This window comes from Alosa pseudoharengus, unplaced genomic scaffold (assembly GCF_046254945.1).
Source record: "Alosa pseudoharengus isolate Yale_2024_CS ecotype anadromous, Long Island Sound unplaced genomic scaffold, YU_APseudo_1.1 YU_APseudo_1.1_scf_2, whole genome shotgun sequence".
Classification (NCBI taxonomy): domain Eukaryota; kingdom Metazoa; phylum Chordata; class Actinopteri; order Clupeiformes; family Clupeidae; genus Alosa; species Alosa pseudoharengus.
In genome coordinates, this window is record NW_027468663.1 from 20,554,081 (window position 1) to 20,571,675 (window position 17,595).

The window sequence follows — 17,595 nt, forward strand, 5'->3', positions numbered from 1 at the left end:
TACATTAAGTTTTGTTTCTGCGCAGTGCGAGTTTATAAGCAAGCAATCTACGCTTGCAGTTTCCGCAGAGGGTTGAAGAGGCGCATTGAGTGTTCCCATAATTCCATGCGAGTGGATGTTAATGCAGTAATATTAGATTACCCTAGCCTGCAGGCTGTTAATAAAATATTTTTTTAATGTTTTCACATGTAATGGATATATAGTCGTGTGTTTTTTATTTGAAATTGTAATCTGTAACTACTAAACTACTTCGGTGCCTCAGGCCCTTTGCATAAACAATTGAAGTCACCCTTAATGCGTATTGCATGTATCAGAGCTAATTCATCCTGGGCCAAACTTCGTCGATATGGGGCCCGCGAAGCGCTCTCGCACCTGGGCCCACCATTGTCTTGTCACGCCACTGGTGTTGTGCTTTGCTCAGCCATAAATTCAGGATTCACGATAGTCTGTCCCCTAAATATTCCTCACCCGTTATCTGGACATGCATGAAAACATTTGAAAACAAAACTCTCTGCCATGTAATATTTGATCGCTGTTTTGCTACTAATTATCTTTCACGTGAATACGCACAGAAAGTGAAAGTAGGCCTACTGCGCTCCGTGTCTGTAGCTGTCTGTTCACGTCCGCAATCGATTATAACGTTCCTCAAATGGAGAACACATCCATGTTCCCTCGCATTATATTATAGGCTGTCATGCTTCTGTGTTTGCGGTTCCTGATCGCTAAACGTTTGTTTTCCTTTCTTGTCGATAGCGGTTGATGTAGAAGCACGTAGGTATAGGCAGGGATGGATTACTGAACGGGCCTACTGGGCCCAGGGGCCCAAGGGGTCAGGGGGCCCTGAAGCCCAAGCCTTTGCATGGAATCATTGCCTCAATATCAACAAATCAGGATGTAGGCTATGAATCTGATTGAATTTAGTATTGGCCATCTCCAAAATGCACCAGAATACAGGAAATCACATCAAACAAATTAAACATTTTCTGGGGGAGGACCCCCAAACCCCCTCTCCCACATATACGACAATAAGTGGGGGACCCTTAATACATCTGGGCCCAGGGGCTCGAAAGTTCATAATCCGCCCATGGGTATAGGCTATAATAATTTGACTTTAGCGGTGACAAATCCTGCTGAGAGAGAGAGAGAGCAAAGAGAGAGAGGCGCGCGTGTGTGTGTCTGCATTGGGTTCAATTGATGTCAGAGTTGGTCCGCTTTCAGGCCGCTCCATTATTAGATTAACGTCAGACAGCGCTGTAAAATGTGTGGGAATCTCTCGCATTATGATGGCTAGTGTTGCGGGACTTTTATTAGTATGCTCAATACTTAGTAATAATTTATGCGCAATCCCGCGCTGAAATTTAGGCCCTGGTTTTAAATGCGCATCTTTTTTAGCTTTTTTTTGCTAAAATTTCATGTACCACATCAGCATTTTTGTTCAGTGAATCTTTTGTAAATTGCTTTACAATAGCGTCGGGCACTTGTCAGCAGCCTTCGGCTTGCCTCTTGCCACTATTCACTTCTTCGTCTTCAAGAAGATAGAATTCTCAATATTTTTGGCCTCAATGTGTTCAGTTACATAGTCTGTCTGTTCTTAGTCTTGGATTTTGTGAAATAAATTTCTAAATATCACCTGCTTGCTGCAGCTTCGGTCTGCACGTCCTTTTAAAACCGCATATTTTTCTCTCTCGAGCATTTAATCTGCTGCCGGCTTGTCTCTCCACATCGTCCAAAATGCTTGATTGCATTGCATTCTTCACATTTTTAGCTAAATTTTCATGTACCATATAAGCATTTTTGTTCAGTGAATCTTTTGTAAATTGCTTTACAATTACCGTCGGCCTATATGCCTATTGCCTTGCCTCAGCTTCGGTCACGTCCTTTTAAAACCGTCTTTTTCTCTATCGTGAGCATTTAATCTGCTGCCAGCCTGATTGCATTGTATTCTCCACATTTTAGATACATTTTGGTGTACCACATGGTATTTTCTTTCAGTGAATCTTTTGCTTTGCAATGACCTTCCTGCCCTCCTCTTGGCTGCCTTCACTCCTTCGTCTTCATTAACATTAATCTTTTTGGCCTCAATAATCCAGTTACATAGTCTCTGTTTTTGGTTTTGGATTTTGTGAAATACATTTCTAAATAAATGTGACTTATAGTCCGGTGCGACTTATATATGTTTTTTTCCTGTTCATGATGCATTTTTTGACTAATGCAACTTATACTCAGGAGCGAATTATAGTCCGGAAAATACGGGTACTTGAATTTGAATAGGGAAGAGCCTTGGCCTGCATGTTATAATGATTTAAAATGCAATCCCTGAAATGTATCAGTGTAACTGTATTCTGAATACCAACCATTTAAATCGTAACTGTATTTAAATACAATTACATGTATTCTGTTACTTCCCAACACATTTGGATCTAAGATGCAGTCTGTTAATGCAGGACCATGTTTGAGTCTGTCAATGCAGGGCCATGTTTGAGTCTGTCAATGCAGAGCCATGTTTGAGTCTGTTAATGCAGGCCATGTTTGAGTCTAGGTAAATGTGCAGTGTAAACTGTACAGTGACGGCCTGTTATGACCACCCAACCGACTCGGCTTATACAGAAGTAGGGAGCCTGTGGGCACCATCAAACTCAGGAAGGAGCTCTTGCATTGGTCCAGTCTGCCATGTACAGAATGATTCAGCACAGGGACTGAGGAATGCTTTAAGCTATGACCATTGAAGGCACTCTGGACTGCACCGCAAGATGCACTGTAATGCATCTTCTCAGCCACCTGTGCACACCATACTGTACTGTATCTTAATATATAGGGTCAATGGCATGCATGTGTCCAAGTGTGTTATTTTTTATTTATGGTCTTAAATGTATAGTATGTATCATTTTATTCTAATAGAAACATTTTCAGTACAAATGATGTCAAATGTAGTCATTTGGTCTGCAGTGTGGATTTTCATAATGATTATGACCGCCGCTAGCATAGTCAGCGTAGCGGTCACATAGAGATTGTCAAAGTTTTCAGTCATCTACTTCCTGATTTTTTGGTCAACGATACCCGGGGGGACACTGAAAAATGCAAGTTGCATGCTTGTTCTGAACTGCACCAAATTTCATGTGTATGATTAACCTGACATCCTCTGGGGGTATGCCAAGTTTCGTGGAATTTCATCCATGGGGGGTATAAACTAAATGAATTTATGTGTACATTTGGTGACTGTACACCCATCGGCCTGTAGATGGTGGTGTTGAGTAAAGGGTTGCTGGTAGAGGATGATGAGAGGAGCTACAAGGCAGGACTGTCTTAAACACACTCTCTCTCACAAACACACACACACACAGTAAGGCTTTTATTGTCAGTATGCATTTTGGGTAACCAAAAGTCCTATGGGGAGTTTCCATAGGGCATTTTACAAAACGCATGAGCATACCTTGGTAAATAATGGTCTAAAGCAGCGGTCCCCAACCACCGGGCCTAACCGGGACGTAGCCTACGACAAGAGTTTTAAAAAAAATGCATGCAAACTAAATAAACTCAATTTAATTCGCAATAATGTCACATTCGCAATAATACCCACTGACGATGGCACTGACTGAGCCAGATACCTCAAAGAAAAAGAAGGGGTCATTCAATACGAAATATGACGAGTCATATTTAAAATATGGTTTCGCAGAGACCGGTGACTCGCATGCACCAAGTCCTTTATGTGTGGTATTTGGCGATAAGTTGTCAAACGAAGCAATGAAACCATCAAAGCTAATTCGACATCTAGAGTCCAAGCATCCTACACTTAAAGACAAACCCCTTGAGTTCTTTGAGCGTAAGAAACGCGAGCAAGAAGGACAAAAAACTAGTGCGTAAAGCAACCACATCGGTGAACGTGGCTGCGCTAAAAGCCTCATAGTGGCTAGTCGGATTGCTAAATCTAAGAAGCCCTTTACTATTGGGGAACAGTTAATTCTGCCTGCTGGTAAAGGCATGTGCAATGAACTCCTTGGGGAGGCTGCAGCTATGAAAATAGCTCAGGTACCGCTTTCTGCAAGCACTGTCCATAGGCAAATTGATGATATGTCAGAGGATATTGAGGCACAGTTGTTAGAGAGGGTGAATGGGTCACCGTGGTACGCTATCCAAGTTGGTTGGTTGCAGGTCACTGACCAGAGTGTTTGAGTTGCGAAAGCCGCTGCAGAGATTTCTTACAGGAAAACAGTCACCGTTAGCTGCATATTTTAGTGATGAGGGCTGGGTGTCAAAACTCGCTTACCTGTGTGACATATTCGGGTTGCTTAATGACCTCAACCTGTCACTGCAGGGGAAAATGACGACTGTCTTTAAACTGGCAGATAAAGTCGCTGCATTTAAAGCCAAGCTTGATTTGTGGGTACGTCGAGTGGATCGGGGTGTATTTGATATGTTCCAAACAGTAGTGGGGGTTTTGGGAGAGACTGAGGCAGGGCCCTTTCTCTCGCAGCTGGTGCACGATCACCTTGTTGCGCTTTCAAATGAGTTTGAGCGTTACTTCACATCCTCCAAAGGGGGGAACCAATGAGTGGGTCCGCAACCCATTTGTCAATATCCCGAATAGTCCTAACTTGTCAGCGCAGGAGGAAGAGCAGTTGATCGAAATAGCAAATGGCCGTGGTCTTAAGAGTGTGTAGGCTATGAGGAAACCTCTCTGGCGGGTTTTTGGATGAAAACCAAAGCAGAATATCCCGAGATAGCCGTAAAAGCGCTGAAAACGTTGCTACCATTTCCCACCACGTATCTATGCGAGGCCAGGTTTTCGGCAATGACTGCAACTAAGACCAAATTGCGCAATCGACTGGACATTTCAAACACACTGAGGGTGTCACTGTCTTCCATCACCCCCCAGATGGAACCTTCTTGTTGCAGGGAAACAAGCACAGGGCTCCCACTGATTATATTCATAATGCACGTTTAGTTCCCATGTTTTGTTACCATATTTTGTTAAGCATGTTCACACATGATAGATGTAGCTTCAAGTTGTTCAATTTTTGTTCAAGACCTGGTGCTAGGGCTCAGTTGTGTTCAATTGACCTAGAGGGCTGAATTGTGGTCAGTTCAGAGATGCTTGCAATCTGGCAGGAAGGGAAAACTATATTCTAGCCTCTGTAGCCCTGTGTCAGTACATCACACAGTTGGTCTCTACTGAAACTACTGTGTCTCAGGTTTCCAAAGAGGTCAAGCATTTGATGGTGGGCCAAATTGGGTGAGAACAGTGGCTTCTAGAGTATAAGAACAGTGCGATTTCGGGGGAAAGCCTAGAGATGGCCCGTCCGTAATAGTTAAACCACACAAAATTGAATTGTAAATGAGAGTACACCAGAGTCCTAGCCAACACCATAGTAATTTATTGATATTTATTGATTAATTTAAATCGGCAACCCTCCGGTTACAAGTCCGAAGCGCTAACCAGTAGGCCACGGCTGCCCTATTATACTTCTATACTTACTTACCGGTACTTGCTTATACTACCGTACACTCTTAAAACAAATGTGTTGTCCCTATCTGGACACAGAGATGTCTTAAAAACGTAAAGAGTGTAAGCTCAAAAAATAATTTCCTGTACCTATCTATATCACTTTGAAGAGGGTTTCAGCAGACAAACTGAAGTATTTTTACCTTTGTAAGTGTAAAGAAAGAGTATTTTTAAAGACCAAACTCATCTCATTTTGCATCTATTGACAGTAGGTGTTAGCAATCTAATGGAGGCACAAAGGTGACCATGGCTCATTTAGATTTTAAGGGTAGGGACTGGCTAATAGTTCATAATTGGCCATTGAGGTTGCGAGTGGAGTCGGATGCCATGAGCCTGCATTTCCTGATGGCTTGTTTCTCAAATATGGCTGCAAGGGTGATCTGGGGTTGTCCAATGATCTTAGCACTCATCCTAATTATTCTGTTGAAAGGGCATTTGTTCAACTCACTCAGGGATCCAAACCATGCCAGGATGTCAAAGGTGAGCGTGGATTGAATGTTCAAAGCAGTTGTGAAAAGCTTGTAAAATTGATTTCTTGACTTGCAGTTGTTGTAGCTTATGGAGGAAGTACAGATGTTGCTGACATTTCCGGTCGGTGTTGTTTTTAAATATCAGCTCATCGTCAGTGATTGAGCAAAGGTATTTACCCTCTTCCACTCTTTCGATGGAGCAGGGGGGCTGGTGGCGGAGAACCTGGGTGTTGGTTAAAGGTTCAGGCTTTGTGAAAGAATACAATATCGGCTACCCCATTAATACTAATCTTGGTCATTATGTCATGAGGGTCACCTGTCAGTACTTGGCCCAGGCCGACCTTATCCTGAAATCACCCTAATATTCCCCTGCCTTATGTGCCCTTGGCTATGGAGCCAATCAACTTTCCAAATGATGCAGCAACATCATATGGTATTGGTGCGTAAATGAACTGACTAATTTAAGAGCTTGTACCGCAATGGCTGTTCGACTGTGTAATTTCTCCACTTCATCATAGGCTTGTGGTCATGTGGTAAGCACTGAAGAGGAGGCTCTCACAGTGGCCTTCAGTCATTGGTTATTCTGCTCACACCAAAGGTCATCTTGATAACATCACTCCTTGGTCACTGGTGTTATAGGAATTACCCATTCAGGTCAGTGTGTTGTGTTTACTGAGTTAGTTTATGTCAATCTGTAGTTTCAAGTTTGAGTATAATAAGTCAAAGCAGCAAGATGACTGGGTGAAGTTGAAATAATATTCATTTCAGTTGCCACTGCCAGTCGACTATGACTTTAGAATCTTCCTTTAGAAGCTTCAAGAAAGACTTCAGTGATCCTCTGGCACCTGATCTCTAGTGCAGTGCTAAATCTGTCTAATGACTGCACAAGAAGAAGACTCACACCCATCTCTCTACAGATAATAAAAATGAGGAACCAATAGTGGTGTTAAACTCTTACAGTTACCCTTACAGTTTATTATTACTGTTAGCACGCACACCACAAGACAGGCTGTTCCTTTTAAGGCGCAGTCAGCAACATGAGTGGAAGTCAATTGTTCTAAACTCAACAGGAATCCAAAGAGTCTGACAAAGCCAGGGACAGTCCGGTATGCTTCTCCTAAGAATCTCTGTGTCTATGAATACATGATATAAACCTGATATAAGCAAGCATTACAACATCTGCAACAACCAATAACGGTTGGCTCTACCATTAACTAACTCTCTCACACCAACTCTTTCTGCCCTTTCTCTCTTGGCTCTGGGTCCTGGCTGGTGTGTAGACATGTAATGACAGCTGGGCAGATGAGCCCCAGTACTTCCAGCGGGTGGTCTACATCCCAGTGTTCCTGCTGGGCCTGCTGCTCAACGTCTCGGCAGTGACCGTCCTCCTCCTGAAGCGCCGTCAGTGGGTGGACACGCAGATCTACACGCTGAACTTGGCCCTGGCCGACCTCGCCCTGGTGCTCTTCCTGCCTGTACGCGTGTTTGATGCCTACCACCCTCTGGAGCCCTCGGACTTCTGCTCAGCCATGTTCTCCATCCATTACATCAACATGTACGCCAGCATCTTCACCGTCACCTGCATCAGTGTGCACCGCTACCTCAGCATCAGGTTCCCCTTCTGGGCCCGAGAGCGGAGCACCAAGAAACGGATTGCTGTGCTAGTTTGCACTCTCATCTGGGTAACGCTGGTGGTGTCTACATGCATCGCGTTTGGCCCTAACAACGTTCCAGAAAAATTTAGCAATTGTTACAGCCGTCTTGATGAGGAGAGGGATTCTCTTATATATCTCCTGTTATTGGAGATATTGGGCTATCTCCTCCCACTAGTGACAATGACTTTCTGTTCCATCCAGACCTCTTGCATTCTGCGGACATCAGGAGAGCATCAGAGTGGTGAGGAGACCTCTGTGCAAAAGAAAACATTTCTTCGACTTATAAAAGCCAATTTGATTGTGTTTGTTGTTTGCTACACACCTTTCCATGTGGCTATATGTTTGGTAGAGTACCACAAGGTCAACATCGAAAGTTGGTCCTCACTGGAAAGCGTGATTCATAAGTTCCGTGAGGTGGCTGAATGGATTGCCACCACAAACTGCTGCCTTGATTCGTTTGGATATTACTTCTTGTTGAGGCAATTTTTAAAAGATGAGTCTCAAAGTGATTCAGCATCACCTAGAGGCAGAACAAAATCATCTGACTTGTAAATGAACTTCACCTATTAAACTACTAGCAAGTGTCTTCTACCATTACAATGAATGACATGATGTGTTTCAAAGCTTGATCGTTTCACTTTTACACACCCAGTCCTGGCCCAATTCAAGCTGATTCAAGCTTTCTTTCTAGATATGACTAACTTGTAAGACTGGACCCACTCTGGTTGTTGGTTTTCTGTTAGCCCTCCTATATATATTGACTTTACATGTATGAATGTAAATGTTTTGTATGCATTTGTTTGCTATTCTGACAAATCCATATGAATACCTATGAGATGTGGAAATGCATAAATGTATGTGTTAATGTTAAGGTGTTATTTCTCATTCTGGTATGCGGTAGTTTAGAACCAACTTACAGAGTGATCTTCAGGAGTTCTAGGTGGTGAATTATCATGAGGGTCATTCCATGTCAATTCAACCAGGGCCCACGTACCTAGGTCTCAAAAAATTCTGAAAAAATTAGGTGTACCTATGTTACCTAGGAAACACACTGTAAAATTACTTTTATGTAAGATTAATACTTTCCAAGATACAGCCAGTTTTACACGGGGAGGGGGGTGTTGATTTTGTTACTCCACAGGTTACTCTATGCCAGTGGTTCTTAAATGGTTGTACGCATACTCCTGGGGGTTCTTGAAGGCACTCCAGGGGGTACGTGACATTTTAAAATATACATTTAAAAAGTAGAATCCATGCAAAAATATTTTCAAAACAATTATTTCAATTTCATTATCCTAAAAACCCAGAGTCCCCCCATACCAGGATGGTTCGACCAACCTCTCACATGCCACCCTAGCCTGGCGGGCCATCCTATATCATTGACATGTATAGTCTGGCATCGAATCATTCACCTCGCGTAATCCAAGGGGCGGGCAGAGAATTGTCTTTCAAACTGCCTAGGCATGCAATAGGCCAGCGCTACGACCATATCCGTATCCGGTCGGCAAAACGGCAAATACATCCTTCTTCGAAAGGAATGACTTAAGTGCATTGTGTTGATCTACTTTCAAAGAAAAGCACAAGTCCAACTCCTCCAAAGTTGACGCCAACGACAACAAACAACCGCTCTTCGTTTGCCATAGCCACCTTACTTGTTGTTCACCGTCGCAGGATGTCGTTATCCTGTTAAGCCCGCCTTAAGACTCTCTAACGAAATAGAGCGCTGTGATTGGCCGTCATCCACGGTGTTAAGCCAATAGAAATTACTAGACGTACAAGCTGAGCAAATTAATTTGCCGCCGCTAGGGTGCGTCTAGATTTCTAGGTTAATGCCACCCGCCATCACCTGTCAAAACTGAAATGATGGAGTCATGGTTGAAGCGTAGAGGTAATTCTTGTGCGCTGGTTAGGGGGTATTTAGCTGAAAAAATATTTCACAGGGGGTACATCACTGAAAAAAGGTTGAGAACCACTGCTCTATAGAACCACAGGTGGCACTGTAACTACATAAAACAAATTGATCTCAATGGTGCATTTTGCCAATGATCAAGGTGGAAAATAAAAAAGAAAGATTTGCATAAGACAAGTCAAATTGGTGTTTTTAAAAAGAAGGGATCATGGAGAATAAAGAAAAGAATATAAAAAAAATCTTTGTATATTCCCACAAGGTGTTTTGGGTGCTATGAAAATGAACCAAAATGATTTTTCAGACTTGTGAGGTCTGCTGTTCAGACAGTGAAGGAATTTATTTTCTGTTCATTGCTTTTTGTGAGAGTGTTTCTACTTATCTCAGTGAGGAAAATAAATCAAGAGCCATGTTGAGTACAAATATGTCTTCTGAAGGCCTAAACAGAGCCCAGTCAAAAACTCCAATAAAATTTTTATCAACTTTGAGGGACAACTATAACCATGCAGGATCATCCAGACCAAACATGACGATTTTGCTACATACTATTCCTATTTATGTACCAGCATGCAAAATATGAGCCTCCTACATGGTTAAGTTCTTGCACTATGGGCTTGTGAACTTTGACAGAAAAAAGAGGGCGAACAAAATCGCCACCTCCCTCCCCCTGTAAAACTGGCTGTATCTTGGAAAGTATTGATCTTACATAAAAGTAATTTTACATTGTGTCTCCTGGGTAACATTTGAGACCTAAGTGCGTGGGCCCTGGTTGAATTGACGTGGAATGACCCATAACAATGGAAGGTTAAATGAGCCTCATTCAACAAAAGGCCTCTCAGTTAGCTGCTAACAAAAAGTATAGAAGTAACTTCTATACTCTTTGCTGCTAATCCATTTGTATTGCGCCATAGGCTGGTTGCAGGATCCACAGTGTACAGTGCAATGACACATTCAGGTGAAAACAGCAAGAACCACATTCCACAGACAGTATGAAATCATTGGAAAAACAGCTTATTAATAGTGATATGTACATATTTTTTGTGATGAATGTTACTCTCATGCCAAGATATTGTGGGAATAATACTGTACAAAGCTAGCCTGACCAACCAGAGCATAATCCAACTCCTTCTACTCTATTGCTCCCCCTGTTTCTTCACCATACTAAATGTCACCAGCAAGAACAAACTCGTTAAAATCTCACACTTAGCATCCAAGATAATACAGGTTCTTCACCCTACTCCCATCTGGCCGCAGATACAGAGCCCTGGACTAGAAAAAAACGCACTTTAAGAAAAGTTTTGTACCCTCAGCAATCACTGCACTTAACAAACTCCTGTGACAATCATCCATCCCCCCTATTCTTTTGTGTTTTATGTTGTCTGTACTGTCCACCTTTTTTGCTTGTTTGGTGTTGAGGAGGGAGGGAAACTGGGGGGAGGGGGGTATGGGGGTGTATTATATGTTATATGTCATGGGGTGTGTTATGTTATATGTTATATGTATGAGGCTGTGGATATCCTGCATGGAATATAATAATGATATGTGTGAAAAAGAATATCCTTATAGGACAATAAAGACTCTATACTATAAGAAACGAGAACCTATACTGGCCCAAAACATGGGCTGGATATAGGCCCTACTGCACTACAACAAATCTAATTTTACATTTTACATTCCCTGAGAGGTTTTCTTTTAAGCCTATATTAGGCTTAATGATTTAAAATGCAATCCCTGAAATGTATCAGTGTAACTGTATTCTGAATACCAACCATTTAATTTGTAACTGTTACAGTTGCTGTATTTAAATACAGTTACATGTATTCTGTTACTTCCCAACACATATGGATCTGAGATCTGAGTCTGTTAATGGAGGACCATGTTTGAGTCTGTCAATGCAGGGCCATGTTTGAGTCTAAGGTAAATGTGCAGTGTAACCTGTACAGTGACGGCCTGTTATGACGGTGACCGTGATTTGTTCAAGTAAGAGTTGTTCCTGGACCAACATTCTAAAGACGGTCCTGGACCAACAACTCTTTAACCAATCACAGCCTTGTGATGTCATCAATGTGAGTCTTCTGCTTCTCCCATTGCCATTTTGAAATTTCCCTCCAGAAACAACCAGTGGATCACCAACTTGTATCTCAATAAAGGTAGGTCCTTGCATATTTATGTGTAAAATAGTTGTAAAATAAAGTAATTCAGAGTGGAATCTGAATATATGCACCTTAGATTTTTTTTATTTTCGTTTTAGTTGACTTGGTTCCATGTTTGTCTAATGTTAGCTGCCAGGCTAGGGACCATACATTTACTGTAATACATTAGCTTCCTAATAGGTAATTCAGTGGCTATGCATCTTTTAAATAACTTATTTCGAAGGGATACAGTAGTTGAAGTAGCTTTGAAGCTCATTTAGCAATCTTGGTACCGCTGTTATTATGTTAGAGGCTAGGCTAGTAGGGAACATAAATTTATGCTACCAAATTAGCTTGCTAATAGGTAGGTGCAGCATGCAACTATGTGAAGTGCCAAGCCGGTGTTATGTTAGTTCACTTGCTAAGGAGCACACTTTTGGACTACTAATGTAGCTTGGTAATAGGCTAAAGCAGTAGCTTTTGTGTGTAAATGGTCCTGGAGCAACATTGCCATGTTGGTCTTGGACCATCTTTACAATGTTGGTCCAGGACCCACATTGTCGTGTTTGTCTAGGACTGTCATTACAATGTCGGTCCAGGACCGTGTTTACAATGTTGGTCCAGGACCCACATTGTCATGTTTGTCCAGGACCGTCATTACAATGTTGGTCCAGGACCCACATTGTCATGTTTGTCCAGGACCGACATTGTCATGTTTGTCCAGGACTGTCATTACAATGTTGGTCCAGGACCGACTTTACAATGTTGTCTTTACAATGTTGGTCCAGGACCGTATTTACAATGTTGGTAAGGGACCGTCTTTAGAATGTTGGTCCAGCACCGTTTTTACAATGTTAATCCTGGACCAACATCGCCCTGTTGATCCTGGACCAACATTGTAAAGACGGTCCTGGACCAAAATGGTGGTCACTCCTGGAAGATGTACAACAAACAAAAGTGACTGCTTTAGGGCACTATCATGACATTCTAATGTGCATCGTCACTCGTCAAAAGTCTATTCAAATTTAGTAGGATGTCCAGTTCACATTGGGAGGGGTTTCGTTATCAAAAGTGGAGCGCATGGCGCAACAAGGTGTTCCTAGGTTTTTTAATCAGTCATATGGGTGTGTTTGGGGAGTAACATCATTTTAAACCAATGAGAATGACATCTGTGCTCAGGCTTTACTAAAACCTAGCATAGCTTTCACGCATTTGCACTCTATTATTTGAACTCATTGGCAAAGTGAAACTAACTTCACCAAGGAGTCAGTCAACTACAAGACAGTTATATGCAGTTACTTTCACTATTGACTGACAATGGGTTACCACCGAAAACATAGGCTGGAAAAAGCAATACTTACCCTAATGTTGCTCAAATGACTGAATAAAACAACATTTATCCTGCAGAGGAGTTGCTTATATCTCGTGACAGTGCGTCTTCAGCTGTGCTCCATACGTGTCTCTCGCCTCTCCCCTAATCACTTTTAACCGTCATTACCAATTTGCAAATGATGGTGAATAACTACTCATCATTAGATGTACAGTATTTCGTAATATCTTTATTCTAATTATGTTTCCCATTGTAATCATGCAATTTGTAATGCTTTGCATGGACGTGCACTGGTGTGCGTTCATGAATGATAGAAGGATGGTGCGTGCACCTGCCAATGACTGTTGACATGCGCTCTTAAAATAGCATATGAACAACTCGCCATTGACTTCTGACCAGGTTTAGGTGGTGTATGATAGCGATTTTTAGACAACGCGCCAGGCCCCTCCCTAGGTTGTTAATTGCCACACCCCTGGTCGCAATGTTTAAAAAATAAACGTGCAAAATACCGAATTAAGCTTTGCGCTGGTGAATAACGAGCTTTACGCAATGCGCTGGAGCCCAAAATACAGCCCCTAGCCTATTACCAAGAAGAGACCCAATAGTTGATATAGCTTTGAAGCTCATTTAGCAATCTTGTTGCCATGGTAATTAGTGCTAATGTTAGCTGCTAGGCTAGGTAAAATACAAAAAAATAGCTTGCTATTAGGCAATACAGATCTGTCAGTTGTCGTTAGACTGATTTTTTTTCTTCCTACATTTCTGAGAAACTTGCCATGTTTAAACCTTAAACATTAAAGCTATTTTTTCTGCTTTGTTTATTCCAGGTCCATCATAGGGGAGTTTGTCCAGGTCCATCACAGTGAAGCTGGTTCAGGTCCATCATAAGGAAGTTGACCCAGGTCCATCACAGTGAAGCTGGTCCAGGTCAATCGCAGGGATGTTGGTCCAGGCTCATCATAAGAAAGTTGGTCCAGGTCCATCACAGGGAAGCTGGCCCAGGTCCATCATAAGAAATAGCACTCTGCAGTCTGCACACACTCTGCTCTGGTCTGGACCCAAATGAATGGTCAATAGCCTTGTGCAATGGCAGCAACGTCTGCTACACAAGCGATACATCACTGTTTCAATTTAATTTTCTCCTCATTAATCTGTTTACACTATAATTTAAGGGGGTGGGACATGGAACAGCAGTTTAAGAAAGATAAGATTAGTAGGGGATTGACTTTTGCCATGTTAAGCTATGGAGACTGATGGAGTGTGGGTCGGTAAGAGTACTTATTTGGAAAAATATATTGAATTATATTTTAAGTGTCAAAAATATATTTTTTTTGTCATATTTGTCAATATATATTTTGTCAATATATATTTTTTGTATATATTATATTTTATATTATATTTTTAATTTTCTGGCCGACAACATCAGAGACTATGAAAACAGACTGCCCACCTGCACCAACACCGCAATATTTCCAGATGGAAATTATCCATGTGGGCACTGAGCACAGGACAATTTCACACACAAATGTCACTCCTTTAATCACCCTATAACAGGAAAAGAACTATGGGTTAAAAGAAAAATCACATGCAGCTCTACTAATTAGGTATATTTGATCAAATGTCCCTGTGAGAAAGCATATGTAGGAAAAACACGCAGGGCTCTGAAGACAAGAATGTGAACACAGAAGCAACATCAGAAACAATCATGATGAGTCCCCTGGCGGTTCATTTAAACACATTTGGAGGTTCATAGGGATAGAACAAGTCAAAAACCACCGAAGAGGAGGGGACATAGACAGTCAGCTTTTAAAAAGAGAGGCTTTTTAGATCTACCACCAGGGAACTTTAGCCCCAAGAGGGCTTAATGAAGATTTTGTAATCAGACCTTTTCTGTAATATGAACTTGTACTATGGACTGTGAACAGAAAGTCTAATGAATGATTGAACTGTATATTTTTTCAAATCTGCATTTGTATACACTAGAGATCTGTTTTGGTCTTATATAAAGTTCTACTAATGTTTCTTATAATGTTCTTATGCATTTGTTTGGCATTAGTCACGCCACAAGCTTGCCTGCCATACCTGTAAGGGTTAATGAGTCACTGAGCTGGCTCCCCCCTATAGGCCAGGTGATTTAGACCATGTGCAATGCCTGTGTTTGCAGTGAATCTGAGGAAGAACAATCAAGGTCATAACGTCTTGCCAAACTATGAGAAAATAAAATCAAGAAAAGAAAATACCAAGGAGTGTGTGGACTTTTTCCTAAACACTTTTGCTTGTTTTTGTCCTGTATCTGGGATTGTGCACAAAGTCCCTTTACAAGTTGTTAGAGAATGGAGCCATACACTTTTCTAAGAATCTCTGAATTTACCTGTATAGGTGTCACCAAGCCATATATAATTATTTTACAATCTCAGAGAATCATGTTTATTGGTTGCAAAAGAGTTTGGGGTAGATTGTGGAAAGACAGTGGCAACATACTGTAGAATAGCATTCACAATGTATTGTAACATTGTAACATAATGTGTCACAAAAGAACAGTTAACATCGCTATAGAGTCAGGGACATCAGTATAACTTTACCCAATATAGCCTTTAACTTTTTCTTTTTGAGTAATCTTTGACCTATTGTACAGTTGAGTCACATTTCCTGTTTGGAAACAATGGCTGATCTTGCATACTGTACATTATTTGAGCCACATGGCAGTCCCATGTTTGAGGTGGGCTACACGCTTCACAATGACAGCAAAGAGTTGTTATCAGACATTCACTAAGACTTATTACCCAGCACCAATCTATTTAATAAAAACTTTTGGAAGTGCCATTAATGATATGTTATAAAATATTATAAAATATATCCGACCGAGGCCCGAATATTTTAAAATTAAATAAAGGAAAACCGAATATTGATCCTTCATTTAAATTTCCAGTATTATCGTTATGTGGTATATAGGAAGTGGAACCAAGTCAAGCAGCATGCGTGTCTTGCCGCAGAAAGCTGCGTTGTCTGATGGACAAAGCACATAACGATGACAACTCTTTGCTGTCATTGTGAAGCGTGTAGCCCACCTCACAATGATTCTGCCATTTTTATAGCTGTAACAGTAAGTGTTCACATTAATATAATGTTCCCCATACACAAAAAAATATTTGACAAATATTTTCACAATATATTTTGAAATATATGTACATATTCAAAATTGACAGAAAAAAAAACAATTTTGACACTTAAAATATATTTTTAATATATTTTTCCAAATAAGTGCCCTTAACGCCCCAAACTCAGTCAGTCTCCATAGCTTAACCCATAGCATTTACACCCCTATTTTGAGTTTTTCCTCGAAATTGCACACCGCCTACTTAAAATGGCCCTGTTGCCACATACTTTGACTTACAATCAAGTGCCTGACCTCTTTGGAAAGCTAAGGCCTTGTAGAATTTTTTGGTACCAATAGATTGACTGTGTGATGAACTATCAGAGAGTGGCAAAGGGTAGAATGATAGTTTTTTTTATAGGCGGTTATGTACATCTCTAGAAATGACCACATTCTGCCCTCTTGGTCACTTATTTTCTCTTGAAAACACCACTGAGGCCCACTACCAGGTCTTGTGAATCTGTATGTCAAAGTAGATCCTTATAGGATGAAGTATGATTGTGTGGGACCCATATTTGTGTGGGCATACACATGCGTTTTGCTAAGTGTCCATTTGGAGACTCCAAAAGGACCTTTGGTTACCCAAAACTAAAACTCTTCCTATACAAGAACCCCTTTATGTAGAACCATGATCTTGGTGTCAAATGAAAGGTTACACTCTCTGTGTCATGTTGCTTGTACCATGAGTGCTTTGCAGTGGCTGTGCCATGAGTCCAGAGAAGCATTATCTGACCTGAAACTCTTACTTTTGCTCCTACGCCTTTGAGATTTCCATGAAAAAAGGACAAACAAGGTAATGCAGTGAACATTTGTATTATAAAATGAAACAAAGGTAAAAAATAACAATACCCTGGCAAACGAAACATCAAATGATTCACATTCAATGCAATAGAAATGTATTTATGTTGGCAACCACGGTCAACAAAATGGAACGTGTTATGAACAACTGAAATAGTCTCGGCCACCGACTCCTCTTCCTCAGACACAGGATCCTCAGCTCTTGTTGTTTTGCTTGGCGGGGCCCAGTCTTCATCACTGTCACTGAAACAATTGTACAGGTGGAAGTTAGGCTCAGACCCACTAAAGTATATGAAAACCCTTCCCAACAACTTATACAAATGATATAAATGTGTGTACTCAGGTCACACCTCCCCCTGCTCTCTCTTTTACACACACACACACACACACACAAACACACACTGCATTCTCACCTAACTCCCCTCCCCCCCAGGTACCAGAACACTGTTCACACTATGAAACAAAGCTAAATGAAAAACTATGCACTAAACATTACAAAAACAAACTAAACTGTATCTGTAACTGTATATGGATATAAGTAGTCTACTCACAGCTCAAAATCAGGGTCCTTCCCAGCTAAAAAGTTCTGCTCCTCCTCGGAGTCGCATTCCGAGAAATTGCTTTCTTCTCCTTCATCGATGTCCTCCAGA

The 17,595-nt window shown here is 41.3% G+C and overlaps 1 protein-coding gene and 1 long non-coding RNA gene across 2 annotated transcripts; one reads left to right on the plus strand and one right to left on the minus strand.

The window, feature by feature from the left end:
- Positions 1–5,971: 5,971 nt before the first annotated feature.
- Positions 5,972–8,177, plus strand: LOC143133401 (G-protein coupled receptor 35-like). Its single transcript, XM_076293166.1, has 2 exons — positions 5,972–5,980; positions 7,251–8,177. Exons 1-2 carry the CDS (start codon positions 5,972–5,974, stop codon positions 8,175–8,177), a joined length of 936 nt encoding a protein of 311 aa, XP_076149281.1.
- Positions 8,178–16,944: 8,767 nt separating this feature from the next.
- LOC143135116 (uncharacterized) lies at positions 16,945–17,595 on the minus strand. Its single transcript, XR_012988805.1, has 2 exons — positions 17,497–17,595; positions 16,945–17,188 (listed from the first exon to the last, which is right to left on the minus strand). It is a non-coding gene; the product is annotated as an uncharacterized LOC143135116 (long non-coding RNA).